A 15,776-nucleotide genomic window follows, 5' to 3' on the forward strand; every position below is an offset into this window, starting at 1 on the left:
ATGTGTATCTGGGCATTCGACCTGTCGGGAGGGCGGTCTTGGCGCAGTGCGAGTGACACGTTCTGTTCGTGCCGCCATGCCACATTCCTGCATTTCGCCCTGGGTCGCACCCGCATTTGTTCGCACCAGCATTTGTTCGTGTCTGCCCGAACATGTGTCCCTCCTGACGTCAGCACGATGTTTCAGTGGTTCAATGACTCGAACTGTTTCGCGCTGTTTCGCCGTGATTCAACCAAATTCACACTATGTATGAAGTTCCCTAAAGAGGGAAAACAAATACATTCCATTCCACTTTAACGTCAAAAATGACAAACGCACTGTAGCGATTAAGTTATTATTCTTATCAAACAGCATTGAAAGTGTTTTTTAAAGAAGACAAATGAATAATGAGTTTTTAAGTGGAGCTGAATGCCGGCACACATGCTGTAAAACACTAATTAGCCATGTGTGGAATCAACATGTGAAACAGTTGATAACTATCTTTTAATTCCATTTGAATAATACCATGTTCTTTACATGCTGTGACAATGTCATTAAATCGCATAATTAAAAACATCCTGGTAGATGACTCTGAACTCTGAACAACTTTTTAAATACACACTGAGAAAAGTTTTGCAGCACCTAATTTTACAAAGCAGCAGTAATTATTTGTTAGAAAATTATGAGATACGTAATTACTGGTGCAGAGAGGTTGATTGCTATATTTATCAGCAAAACAAACATTTTAGCAATTATCAGTAGAGCAAGGTAAGGTATTAAGAGAAGACTGAAGGGCTTATCAGTCATCTCCATCACCGAGTATAGCAACTTTTCTGAAACACTAAACTCAAAAGGAGGAATTAATGAAGCTTTCACCCGCCTTTCCTGGGCACAACTGGCTTCTCTTCATTCTACTATGGCATTAAAATCAACTTGCTCAGACATGAAATAGTCATTAAAGGGGCAGTCCATCATGGCACACAATGTGGCTGTACACTATATTTTTTATCCACTTAAAGTGTGTATTTTAGGTATTATTTATACTGAATAGGCTCCAACAGCACTGCATTTAACTGCAATAGTTTAACAAAACACAATCAGCTGCAAAGATGCATTGACAAATCATGAAAAAGCACTTTAATGGAACTGGCAAAAGTCAAAAATACATACAGTGACCAAAACTGAAAGTTGCTTAAAGCTGTAAGGCCTTTTTTTTTTTTTTTTTTTTTAAGATTTAAGTCATTAGAAAAGAAATTTCTTTGGCACCACTATAATTTTATTCCTGAGCATTTAAAGAAGGGATTCATAATATGATATTGCCAATATGATCAAAATTTGCGCTGTCTGGAAACACTAGGATTTCAACCCCTGAAGGGGAGAAATTCAAGCGATCAGATGCCATGACATACGTTTGGTACTGACATCATAGATCACATGGGGGAAGGACACAGCGGCGGCCAATCTGCGTAAAGAAAGATGGCGTGACCTCAGTTGGCTGCTCGCTCAAACAAAATTAACAAGAAAAATGCTTCAAAATAGCTTATTTCTGTATAAATCTAATATATTTCATATATTTTGTAAAAATTAGTGAGAAATAAACAGGTCAAAATCTAAAAATGCTATTTTTGTAACCAGATAACACCTTTGACGTGATTTACAAGACATCTTACGAATGTTAGCATGAATAGCCCTGGAATACCCATCAAGAAAGTGGGTCATGTCACAGATAATTACAAAACATCACACATGCACAGATGTGTGACGTGCACTTCCTCCTGCAATCCCTCTGCATGACAGCGTTAGAAGGAAAAGACAAAATTCGCTGTGAAATTTCCCTCAGACAAATTTGTTCTCTTCATTAAGATGAGCTGTAATTTTGCAACATGTTACAAAAATAAACCGACATTATAATGCTTGGATTTCAGCAGGAACTCAATTTTGTCAGTTTTGTGAAATTTGAAAGGCTGTGCAGCTTTAAGGAATACTAACAGCATGGTATTGTATGGGAAATCAGTATCAAGTCAGCAGTTCTTAAAAACTGAGTGACCAGGCTGGAAGGAGATGAGTGAGGGAAGCCACCAAGACACCCAGACAACTCTGATGGAGTTATTGTCTTCAGTGGAGGTGACTGGAGAAACTGGGAATGGTGCAGCATTTTCCTGTTTTATCCCCATTCACAGTTTCATGCTGGAGTGGAGTAGAGAAGGAGTAAAAACAAGAAAACAGACCAACTCTACGCTCGGGTTTCATATGTGCTTTCTGACAAACTGCAGCTGAAATTTCACTTTTTTTTTCTTTTTTTTTTAAAACCCTCTTCTTGCACCTATCATCTAGCTTGAATTTACATTGCCAGGGACAGTCTTAAGAAAGACCAGGTTGGACTTCTTCAAATTCAAGAGCAACGTGTGCGTGTGTCTTTTTCTGTATTCTACTCCTGCACAACACCACCAGCTGTCAATCACCTGTGTTAGACAGAACCTACCGCAACACTCATTTGCTTTTTGACACGGACAAACTGCACTTTTCTTTTTCATACTGTCAAACACACCTCTGAAAACTGTGGAGGTTATTGTAAAAAAAAAAAAAAAAAAAAAATTCTTTTGAAGCAATCCTAACAGCCTGGCTACTTGACACACTGAAAATGGAGAAAAGAGCAGCGTGATGGTTTCACCGTCACTTAATCCAAGCGCTCTGCCTGAATGGTGGTTTCAGAGTCGGGACAATCCCGACTGAAATCATGGAGCAGGAAGCGCTCCGCAAATCAACATCAGAGGGTTTAATGTGAGGCGCTCACAGCTTAAAAGCAGCACGTGCGCAGCACAGTGAAGCCAAACGAGAGGTTTGCTTAGTGGCTCAAAGAGTGATGAGTCTGAGAACCCACTTATTCAGTTCAAACACAAGAAAAACACCACAACTTTTTGGGCATTATCTCTCTGTGCCAGTGTACAACTGTCAGTTATTTAAATACATAAATAAATAAACCTCAATGGTTTCCTGAGACTGTGAGATTATGTTTAATTAACTGTGAAACTATGTGATCTTGATGAATCACATCCTCTTCAAACGTGACACATCTGTCCACGTTATGGTACTGCAGGTACTTAAAGTAAATTCAGACTGACATAATTATCTGCTACACTGTTATATCATGATGCATATTGCAAAAAATCCCCCAAATATTTAAAATTGCTGATCTTACTGTGAATTTTTGGGTAAGCTGAACAAAACATCCTTGTTCCCGAATGTTCTTTATTCAGATCTGGGACCATGTATTGGTGTCGTGTTGCCTGATCCATCAAAACAGGGAATCGCCTTGGACCCTGCCTGGATGGCAACCACCCAGATAGACAACCTCTCCAACTAACCACATGTCTTCCACAGGCAGGAGAAATGCGAGCGTCCCCTTGGACTGGTCCAGCTGCTGCCCGCTGTATCGGATTCTCTGTGGCGACCGGAAGTGAGTTTAAAACTGTTGTCATTCTTTAAGCTGCAGGTTAAAATATTGTTCATAACTATAACTTAGTTTTATGTGTGTATTCAACAATTTTAAGATAAGGTAAGATAATACTTTATTGTCAGATCAGAGATCTGAAATTTGTCTTACATATTAAGTAGCTCCGTTTTGGAAATCAACCTTAAAAATCTACTGCAGTTTTGACAGCTTTTTGTTTTTACAACATACATTCATACAATTAATTCTAATTTAACACCAGTTGCTCAGCACATATAATTATAAAACTAACAAAACACACTAAATTCTGTAATCATAATTTTGGTAAAATGGACATTATTTTTCACTACGTAAGACACGCTGACTTTCAGTTGCAACATGAGGACAAAGAGCCTGTGAAGACAGCAAATCATTATTTCTACAGGACATAATGAATTTGCTATTTTGGGCTTTTCAACAACATTTCCCCACAGCAGATGCTGCTGCTAAAAAATGACACTTGCAGGACTGCCGACTTCTGGAGCTACCAGTTCAACAGCTTGTGGAACTCAATACTCACCATTTATTTTCGGGCTCAAGGTCCCCGATACTGATTTGACAGTTTTCTCATGTGATTTGGAACCGACTGCAGGAAAAAAAAAAAAAAAAAACATCAACCATGTATGTCACAAAAATGCAGTGATACAAGACTAAACAGAAACCCTGCTCACATGGAAATGTGTTGCCAGAATAATTTTCTCACTCTGTTGGGCACTGTGATGATAAGTTCTAAACTCAAACATAAATATGATTTGCAAAATGATAAAAATCCACACTGGCAGACAGACCAAATATTTGAAACCATGGCTTTGTTTTCTTCTTCTCTTTTTGGTAGTTTCAAATTTTACTACAAAATTTGAAAATGTTTTACATTTCATGGCCACACTTTGGGAATCACTGAGGTACATGTTAAATGACTGTACACTGACAATGCATACAAAAGACATATTAGCAGTTATAGTTCCTTACTACTGATTAATTTGACTCTGTAACAAGAGCACACAAAAGCTTTAAGGAAAGAAATTTCTTAAATATTCATGAGTTTTTATGGGGCTTTTAAGAATTCCAATCAAACATGTTCATATCATACAAATAATGAATGTTTTTGAGTGCACTGGTACACTCCATTTTTCAATGAATGAAAACATCTTTTCCATTGCATGAATGGAAAACATTCATTGTTTGTTTTGTATAACACATAAATATATGCGCACCATTATTTTATTGATATTTCCATAAAATTAGAGAGGCGTTTCGTCTTGGAGCAGGAGAAGATGGCAGCGGGACCCAGCAGCTCCTGCTAGCTGGCAGGTTACTCGGCCGACACACCGCTAAGCAGAGCGAGAGCCTGAGGAGTTCAGTGGAAGCACACAACTGGAAACATGCGTCTGCTTTCTTAATGAAAAATGCAATAAGAGCTCATCCAATTCTTCATCTAACAGCACCTCAACAGCCACTAAAGTTGTCCTTGTGAACATTGTGACTGCTGAATTTAGCTTCCTCATGGAAGCACTTTTACAAAAAGCTAATGAAGGTGTGCAATAGAATGAAAAGGATGGGAGGAAAAATGCACGACAAATAGTCCCAAACATGTCACTCATATATAATGGGACAAATGATGAATGTCATGTGACAAACAATCCACCAGTCAAATGACGAGGATGTAGTAAGGTGTCATACAAAACAAATAATGAATGATTTCCATTTGTGCAATGGAAAGCAATATTTTAATTCACTGAATATTTTCATTTGGTCCATTTGGCTCACGGCTCGTTGAACGATATGTTTCATCTTCAACTCATGCAAATATTCTGCACTCATAAACATTCATACTAATTAGTCACGCACGCACCCACCCACGAGTGAGCATCCACCAGAACATGTCAATTCAAAATCATCCTCTGGAACATTTTTAACAGAGCTTCCTCCCCACCAGCTTTGACAGTCCGCCCTCATAGACCATCGCTCACCACGTACCTCTGCAGACAGGCACCTTGCCGGTCCAGCTGCCATCAGAGCGGCAGACACGGTGCTCCGAACCCCCTGAGAGGAAATAACCCTTCTGACAGGTGTACACCAGGGTGTAGCCATAGGAGGGCAGGTCCAGACCCACAACGTCGGCGTTGGCGGGGCTACGCGGCTGCTTGCAGGAGTGTGCTTTAAAAGGAGGGAGAGGGAAGAGGTATTACTGCAAGAATTTTCACCCACACATACATACAAATGGAGGCGCAAACAGAGCGATATGCAGATGGACAAAAAGATAATTAAGCTTTCACTGTGGAGGAAAGAAGCAGAGGGAGAGAGAGAAGAATTAAGAGGAAAAGACTCATTTTACAATCTAGCTGAGACAGGGGAGCTATTTAAGGAATATGTTGTTACTATAATGTCTCGTTTCTTGTCTAATGTGAATATATGCACTTGCGGTTTGTGCAGTTCATTGTTAAATTTTGGTTTGAACCACACTGTAAAATGGAAAGGGCATAAATTAAATCAAAACAATTCCATGAATTTTTAGTAGACCATTTAATTTAATCACAGCTTTGCATTTCAAGATCTACAGTGTCTCTGCTGGTTATGGGACCACACCAGCACAGGCACAAAGGTCTGGCATAACTAATCAGTGAGTAGAAGATGAAAAACATTCTGGCTTGTTTGTATCTTGAAATAATTAAAACTGTCAAGAACATACCAGAACTGCTCTATGCTTAGTAGTGTTCCTGAAAAATAATCATGGGGGCAACTGGATGCAGAAAGTTTAAAAATAAAACAAAAGCCTTAATACATGAAACCTCTCTTTTCAGCATATTTGACAACTCCTCTGAGAAGTATCACCCAATGGTCAAGGGGTCTGTGGACCACACTGGCCCTGGGAACTGTTTTACCAAGCATTGGTAAAACAGTAAGTTGAATACCTTGATAGTTCGAAGCCTTGGTCATCTCAAGAAAATTCAAGGTAGATTTAATTTTGCTATAAACAACCTTTCCAATACAGAATATGATCTGGAGATTTCAAGCCTTGACCTGGATGAGTCAAAGACTTGGCCTGAGCTTTGGAGGTCATTGCCGTGGCCTTTGATAGTTGGGGCCTTGACTACAACACTGGTTGCTGGGTGTAATAGCCTGCTTTAGAGTCTTTCTAGGTAAATTGCTCACTGGAGAGGGGCAGGAATAAAGTAGGTTTAGGAAGCCTGGAAGATGCAGCATAATGCTCTAGAACCCTCACATTCTCAATGTGGAATGGAATTCTTATCTTGAAAATGGGGCAGTTTCCTGGAGTCTAGGCCTGGGGAAGCTGATCAGCGAACACTAGCTAGGCAGACATTTATCCATGAAGTCTGGTCATACTCAGCCTGAAATAGTAACATGTAGCTGTCCCAGGGGGACTAGTAATCCTAATAATACCACAAGCTGAGGGCTTCCTGCATGAATCTATTGTTCACTTCTCCATGTTGCTGTGCGCCAGCAATCCATGCCCTTCTGATGATTTCTTATGTCCCAGCCCAAACAAATAACTTTCAATATGTTGTCCACCGCATGCTTATTGATCCAGCTTACTTATTTTTGGAATTTCAAAGTCCTCATGTTAAATAACAGCACAGGGTGTAGTGTGCACATGTGCTACAGTTAGCTTATATGTCCACTGCTACAGTCACTCCCAGGCAGATGCTGTGTTACAACATGAGTTCAACGTCCAGAAAAAAGTGACTTATGTTTTTTTTTTTTCCCCTTCTGCACAATGGCTTTTTTTTTGACAGATGTGACTTATACTCTGCAGCCATTTATGGGTGATTCTTTAACTACGGGCACTATTGGCCTTGTAAATGTAATTTCCACCACACCATTGCCTTACAATATAAAGCGCCTTGGGGCAACTGTTTGTTGTGATTTGGTGCTATATACATGTGCTCTGATGTCACTGTTTATCTCCATAGAAACTACCCAAACAATCTTTCATACAAACTGTTTAAAGGGACATTACAGTGTTGTGGTGGAAATTATGGCAATAGTGTGGGACAACTACATTTTGTTTAAAAAAATCACAACAGTTGTATGACACTGAATACCCCAATTATGTTTTGATTATTTTACTGATATTTTATTCAGAGATATTTTAAAACATTAGGAAAAACGTTTCTTTACCATTCATTTTTATCATTGAAGATCAAATGTCTGGGTGTGGGACAAGCACAAAATGGCAATATTTGCATATAATGATGCTGAAAAAAGGTGAAAAAGTCATCATAGACTACTAGAACAAATTTCTTAACACACTTTCATTGTAAAGATAACTATAAAAGTGTGAAATTTCCCCTTTTTTCTTTTCATACAATATGATCAAAGGACATAATAAGTGCCCGTAGTCTAAGAATCACCCTTATACACTGGAAAATGCAGCTTCAACGTGTCTTGGAGCACAAGATAAAAAGTAAAAAGTCATTTACCAGTCAATTCATGTTCCAACTGTCACCCAGTGTCCTGGAAATTGGATAGTGATGAAAACAATGACATCATGTACAGAAACAACCAAGATGAGTTTCTTTCTGAGGGTGATAAACTTGAGCTCCAAAGTAGATTTATTGCACTGAAGGAGCCAGTTGAGGTGGGTCAATAATCTGCTAATAATAGCAGGTGTTGAATAAAGTACATGGACTCTGTGCAGTAAGATGTTGGTTTAATGTGTTAATGAAGCGATACATGATAAGTTGAATATGTAAAGTCTGGAGCCTTTAATAAATGAAAAAGTCCCACCTCGCTTTCTGAGCACAACTCTGTGCAACCTATTTAAAATGACAAACTGTCAGCACATGTCAGCACATGTCCAAGGTGGTTGTAGAGTTTGTAGACCATGAATATGGATGACACTTACAAAACTGATGAATTGTTGTATCAAAGAGGTGTCACATCCTTCACTGAGTTCTGCTGGCAGTGCTGTGTTTATTTACACTTCATGCAACACAACAGAATTCACTCCTGAGATTACATGAACCCTCAAAAGAGATTTGTACCATTTCTGTCACATAAAGGCATGTGATGTTCTTGATTTAATGGTGATATCACTGATAGATACAAAGTGCATCAGTCAAATACACACACACACACACACACACACACACACACACACACACACACACACACACACACACACACACACACACACACACACACACACACACACACACACACACACACACACAGAGAGAGAGAGCCCTCCTAATGGATTTTTTTCTGCAAGGCAAGAAGGTTATCCAGCTGCAGACTAAAGGCATCTTGACACTTGCACAACTTTGATCCCTGCACTGATGCACGATTTGTTGTGCCAATGCGTCACGCTGGACGCCACTCTTTTGTAGCTGATGATGCATTTGCTCTCAGAACTTGGCTAATGAAAACATTCTGTTATCGCACCCAGTATCACAGAGAAATTATCTACCACTGCAGGTTGTCTCGTACGTGTCGCATTTAGAATCTTGTCTCAACGGTAATTACTTATAATGTACAGTAGTGTTCAGAATAATAGTAGTGCTATGTGACTAAAAAGACTAATCCAGGTTTTGAGTATATTTTTATTGTTACATGGGAAACAAGGTACCAGTAGATTCAGTAGATTCTCACAAATCCAACAAGACCAAGCATTCATGATATGCACACTCTTAACCCCTTAACGCCTATTGTCGCATGTATGCTACAATATTTGACTCAAATATGCAACATACCAAATGGACCAGTATGCCTGTTGTCGCAAATTTGCAACATACCATTATTATTATTATAACATTATAACATAAATTATTACCAAAATACCAAAATTACTATTTATTTTTTGTGCAAAAGTGAAATGAATAATCTCAACATTATTTACCATCTACTTAAAGGCAAAAACACACACAAACCATTTTTTTATATACAGCTATATAAATTCAGGCGTTAAGGGGTTAAGGCTATGAAATTGGGCTATTAGTAAAGTAGAAAAGGGGTGTTCACAATAATAGTAGCATCTGCTGTTGACACTACAAACTCAAAACTATTATTTTCAAACTGCTTTTTTAGCAATCCTGTGAATCACTAAACTAGTATTTAGTTGTATAAACAGTTTTTCATGATTTATTCACATCTGTGAGGCATTAATTTTGTTGGTTTGGAACCAAGATTTTTCTCGTTTACTAGTGTGCTTGGGGTCATTGTCTTGTTGAAACACCCATTTCAAGGGCATGTCCTCTTCAGCATAGGCAACATGACCTCTTCAAGTATTTTGACATATCCAAACTGATCCATGATACCTCGTATGCGATATATAGGCCCAAAACCATAGTAGGAGAAACATGCCCATATCATGATGCTTGCACCACCATGCTTCACTGTCTTCACTGTGAACTGTGGCTTGAATTCAGAATTTGGGGGTCATCTCACAAACTGTCTGCGGCCCTTGAACCCAAAAAGAACAATTTTACTCTCGTCAGTCCACAAAATATTCTTCCATTTCTCTTTAGGCCAGTTGATGTGTTCTTTGGCAAATTGTAACCTCTTCTGCACATGTCTCTTATTTAACAGAGGGACTTTGCGGGGGATTCTTGCAAATAAATTAGCTTCACACAGGCATCTTCTAACAGTCACAGCACTTACAGGTAACTCCAGACTGTCTTTGATCATCCTGGAGCTGATCAGTGGGTGAGCCTTTGCCATTCTGGTTATTCTTCTATCCATTTTGATGGTTGTTTTCTGTTTTCTTCCACACGTCTCTGGATTTTTGTCCATTTTAAAACATTGGAGATCATTGTAGATGAACAGCCTATAATTTTTTGCACCTGCGTATGAGTTTTCCCCTCTCCAATCAACGTTTTAATCAAACTACGCTGTTCTTCTGAACAATGTCTTGAACGTCCCATTTTCCTCAGGCTTTCAAAGAGAAAAGCATGTTCAACAGGTGCTGGCTTCATCCTTAAAGAGGGGACACCTGATTCAGACCTGTTTGTTCCACAAAATTGATGAACTCACTGACCACTACTATTATTGTGAACACCCCCTTTTCTACTTTTTTTTTTTATTAATAGCCCAATTTCATAGCCTTAAGAGTGTGCATATCATGAATGCTTGGTCTTGTTGGATTTGTAAGAATCTACTGGTACCTTGTTTCCCATGTAACAATAAGAAATATACTCAAAACCTGGATTAATCTTTTTAGTCACATAGCACTACTTTTATTCTGAACACTACTGTACAACCCCAATTCCAATGAAGATGGGACATTGTGTAAAATGTAAATAAAAACAAAATACAATGATTTGCAAATCCTCTTATTCAATATTCAATTGAATACACCACAAAGACAAGATATTTAATGTTCAACCTGATAGACTTTTTTGTTTTTGTGCAAATATTTGCTCATTTCTAAATGGATGCCTGCAACACGTTTCAAAAAAAGCTGGGACAGTGTTATGTTTACCACTGTGTTACATCACATTTCCTTCTAACAACACTTAATAAGTGTTTGGGAACTGAGGACCCTAATTGTTGAAGCTTTGTAGGTGGAATTCTTTCCCATTCTTGTTTGATGTACGACTTCAGTTGTTCAACAGTCTGGGGTCTCCGTTGTCGTATTTTGCGCTTCATAATGTGCCACACATTTCCAATGGGCGTCAGGTCTGGACTGCAGTCTGACAGACTGTGTCTGTCCATTTCAAATGAGCTCGGGCCCAGAGAAGGCAGTGGCGTTTCTGGATGTTGTTGATGTATGGCTTGCGCTTTGCATGGTGGAATTTTAACTTGCACTTGTAGATGTAGCGATGAACTGTGTTAACTAACAATGGTTTTCTGAAGTGTTCCTGAGCAATCGTGTCATGATCCTTTACACAATGATGCCGGCTTTTACTGCAGTCCCAAGAGATCGAAGGTCACGGGCATTCAATGTTGGTTTGCCGCTTACGTGTAGAAAGTTCTCCAGATTCTCTGAATCTTCTGATTATATTATGAACTGCAGATGATGGAATCCCTAGATTCCTTGCAATTGAACGTTGAGAAACATTCGTCTTAAACTGTTGGACTATTTGTTCACGCAGTTGTTCACAAAGTGGTGATCCTCACCCCATCTTTGCTTGTGAACTGCTGAGTCTCTTGGGCATGCTCCTTTTATACCCAATCATGACACTCACAATTAATGTCCTCAGTTCCCAAACATTATTGAGTGTTGTTAGAAGGAAAGGTGATGTAACACAGTGGTAAACATACCACTGTCTCAGCTTTTTTGAAATGTGTAGCAGGTATCCATTTCAAAATGAGCAAATATTTGCACAAAAACAAAGTTTATCAGTTTGAACATTAAGTATCTTTTCTTTGTGGTGTATTCAACTGAATATAGGTTGAAGAGGATTTGCAAATCATTGTATTTTGTTTTTATTTACATTTCACACAACGTCCCAACTTCATTGAAATTGGGGTTGTATATATTGTAATGGATTGGGCACAGTCAGTCAGCTATGTGTGAGCCTGATCCCATCAGATCTCAGAAATTAAGCAGTGTGGGGCCTGTAGTAGAGAAGCTTGAATCTTCGACTGGACTGGGTTGCTTGATGCGAGGACGTTTTCGCTTCAAATCGCAGAAGCTTCCTCAGCTAAAATTCTTGCTTTTGTCTTGACTCTTGTAGAGAAGAGTAATCAAGAAGTCACAAAAGCTGGAGTTTTAAACCTAACCAGACCCCTCCTACCGAGAGGCAGACTGCTATAGGCTAGTGACTAAACAATAGCTCTAATTAGCACCTATTGTGCTCTAGTTAGCACCCTCCTAATGATAGGGCAGCTGTCCCTCCTAATGATGGGACAGACCCTCTCCTGATGGGTTGGTTTTCTGTAAACCCCTGTCTGGAGCTGCCTGTTCTCTCCAATCGTAACATCACAGTCCAAGAAGGCTAAATGGTTGTTTCTGGCATCCTCACTTGTGAACTTGATATTGGCATCCACCGAGTTAATGTGTTCTGTAAAGTCCTCAACTTCCTGTTGCTTGATTTTAACCCATGTGTCATCAACATATCTGAACCAGTGACTGGGAGAGATGCCCGTGAAAGACGTCAAGGCTGTCTTCTCCACTTGCTCCATGTACAGATTGGCCAAAATGGGGGATACCAGAGACCATGAATGCACAACCATGAATCTGCCTGTAGTAATTCCCACTAAACAGGAAATACGTGGTGTTAAGACAGATCTCCAAGAGTTGGCAGATGTGGTCCGGTGTGAGTTTGGTCCTTTCAAGTAGAGACACATCCTCCAGCAGTCTCTGCCTCACCGCTGAGACGGCCTCAGCGGTGGGGATGCAGGTGAACAACGAAGTCACATCAAATGACACGATTGTTTCATCTGCCTCCAGCTGCAGGTCCTTGATCTTGTTCACAAAATCTTGTGTGTTCTCCACATGGTGGTCTGACTTACCCACTAGAGGAGCCAAAATCCACTTGAGGTGCTTGGCCAAATTGTACGTGATGGAATCTGTGCTACATACAATAGGCCTGAGTGGTACGGCCTGTTTGTGGATTTTGGGCAGTCCATAGATGCATGGAGTGGTGTCCCCAGGCTACAGTCTGTAGTATGTCTGCCTGTCGATAAGTCCCTCTTTCTCCAGGTTTTGGAGGTAGCTAATGATTTTCTTCTTATAGCCGCTTGTGGGGTCTCTATAGCAGTCTGCCTCTCGGTAGGAGGGGTCTGGTTAGGTTTAAAACTCCAGCTTTTGTGACTTCTTGATTATTCTTCTCTACAAGAGTCAAGACAGAAGTCAGACCACCAGAGCAAGAATTTTAGCTGAGGAAGCTTCTGCGATTTGAAGCGAAACGTCCTCGCGTCAAGCAACCCAGTCCAGTCGAAGATTCAAGCTTCTCTACTATGGAAACCACCTGGACAACTGAGAGCCTACACAGAAACAGTGTGGGGCCTGGTTAGTACTTGGACGGGAGACCTCTTCGGAACACCAGGGGCTGTGTATGTTTCTCCAGGTAAAACTGGAGTTGCATTAGGAAGGGCATCCGGCATAAAACTTGTGCCAAATACCAATGTGGATCTGGCTGTATCCGCTGTGGTGACCCCGAACAAACGGAAGCAGCTGAAAGGACAACAACATATTGTAATGGATTGGTAAAATAGTTGCTTTTTTATTCCTTCTTTCGAGTTAGATTATGTATCTGTAAAAGTGTGTTTATTATAGATGTAACATCTTGCAATAATCGTTCAGATGCCCTGTGCACAATGACACGCATTGACGCACAGTGTTTTCGAATAGGCTGTGCAATTTTCATGACTTGTTCACTGTTGGGAAAGTGTAGGTACACGGACCCACAACAGGGGGCGCAAATGAACGGACAATGGAGGAAGTCAAATAACAACACTTTACTGTTGTGAATGGGCACAACAAACACAACAGATTACAACAATAGACAACAAGTCAAATCACAGAAGGTGTCGTGTGGGCAGGCTCGAAGATAGAAGACGTCTGTCCAAAGCAGAACCGGAACCACACGATTTCCTCCGCCACCAGACCCCGGGAATACTGGAGCCGCCAAGTCCCGAACTCCCAGGTGGCCACTGCCTCCGCGTGTCGGACCTGGTACTGCTGGCGAGGAACAAAAAAAAAAAAACAATTAAATGTGGGCGCGTTTACACCCAGCAATCCACACGGCAGGGAAACTACCTCCACCTCTCGTTGGAAAGAGTCTGCTATATAATGCACAAAAGTCACAAAAGGTTACTGAAAAGATCTCACGGTCAGCTGAGAACGTTACCTTCCAGGTAGAACGATATCTCGGCAAAGAGGTGGAGACGTTGTCCTGCTGATGTACCCCTGCTGATCAGGTGATTGGTAACAGCTGTTGCAGGTGATGCGTGACAGCTGTCACCCTGGCTGCTCCTGTGAGGCGGCTGCGCCCTCTGGTGCCTGGAGCCCGCACTCCAGACAGGGCGCCCTCTGGTGGTGGGCCAGCAGTACCTCCTCTTCTGGCGGCCCACACAACATTCACGCAATTAATGCGTGCCAGCAGTTTTGAACATTTCACAAATTTTCTTTGCACACTGGCACACAGCCATGCACAGTTCACACACAGTTTACAACAGTTTGCGATCTGACACGTTACTTGTCAAATCAAATCTGTGCAACTGTCAAGGTGCCTCAATACAGCAGGCCAAGGCTGAAAGAACAAAGCAGAAGTATTAACTGATATTTTTTTCTCAGCTTCCTTTTTTACAGACAGGATGTTGCATTCCTAGCTGTCTAAAATGACACACTTCTAAAAAAAAAAATAAAATACAATTAACACTTCATGGCCAAAGGTGACTTCAGGTTTCTACATCCAAACCAAGCTCACAAACGTACGTATGGGTGGAAAAAAATGTCAGTTTGGACAATCACAGTGACCCGCAGCTCTCCAGAAAGTGAATGAGGGGGTCTAGATTTTCTCTATCCAATTGTTCTGCATCTCAATATCCATGGTTTCAAGAACTTTGTGTACTTAGCGACCAATAGCATGCCATTATGTGTCAAACACATTTGGGGATTCATTTTTCTAGTCAGTGACATTGATGCACCTTGGAGCTTAATTAAAATCAAATGTTACCTTGCAAGCGGTTAAGGAGTCATGAAGTTCCCGCCAGTACCTCTGCAAGAGGATGAAACTCCAAGAGTCCAAGCAGCAGTCCAAGTGTCATTACTAACTTCTAACGGGTGTAGTGGTCATTTTAATGCCCAGTGTCTACATTATTTAAGTAGCAAATGTACTTGCCCTCATTTGAAGAAAACTGGGTAGTGGGTGGATGGACACTGAGGTGGTGGTGTAACAGGAATTTGTGGGCAGCTGCCATAAAGGAGTGCATATTGATGCTTCACATGCATATCCATTTCCTTGGCAGAAGCCTATCATTTCAATCAATGCACCAGTTTCAAGTGCACAGCACTCTTAAAAGCAAAGGCAGATGCCAATCTGATTGCTTTAATACATGTTACACACTGCACACACTCAGGATTAATTGTCTAAATACAACCCCTTATTGCGTGTACAACGTACACCTTATGCTATGTGCTTTAAACTACAGATCAACAAGATACAGCCCCAGATTTCCAGAGTCATTGTGCTTCTGGTTTTACTGTATGATTCTGAGTCTTGGAAGGTATCTGGTGAGCAAAGATGAAGGCTCCTTTGCACATAACACGAAGTTGAGTGAAACAGGCCAAACCAGGCTGAATTAGGACGAATGGGCCAAACCCGATAAACTCGAGCCACTGTCAGGAGGGATAGACATTCAGGTAGGCGTGAATGAATGGCATCCGACTGCTGCCCAA

General features: G+C 40.6%; 1 protein-coding gene across 1 annotated transcript in view; it reads right to left on the reverse strand.

Moving 5' to 3' along the window:
* LOC117514727 (CUB and sushi domain-containing protein 3-like) overlaps nucleotides 1-15,776 on the reverse strand; it is an 885,172-nt gene that overhangs the window by 17,835 nt on the left and 851,561 nt on the right. The window contains exons 64-65 of the mRNA XM_034175291.1: nucleotides 5,447-5,626; nucleotides 3,990-4,055 (exon numbers count right to left, since the gene is read on the reverse strand). Of these exons, the coding sequence (XP_034031182.1) occupies nucleotides 3,990-4,055; nucleotides 5,447-5,626 (246 nt within the window). The remainder of the gene's footprint in view (nucleotides 1-3,989; nucleotides 4,056-5,446; nucleotides 5,627-15,776) is intronic.

This window comes from Thalassophryne amazonica, chromosome 7 (assembly GCF_902500255.1).
Source record: "Thalassophryne amazonica chromosome 7, fThaAma1.1, whole genome shotgun sequence".
Lineage (NCBI taxonomy): Eukaryota > Metazoa > Chordata > Actinopteri > Batrachoidiformes > Batrachoididae > Thalassophryne > Thalassophryne amazonica.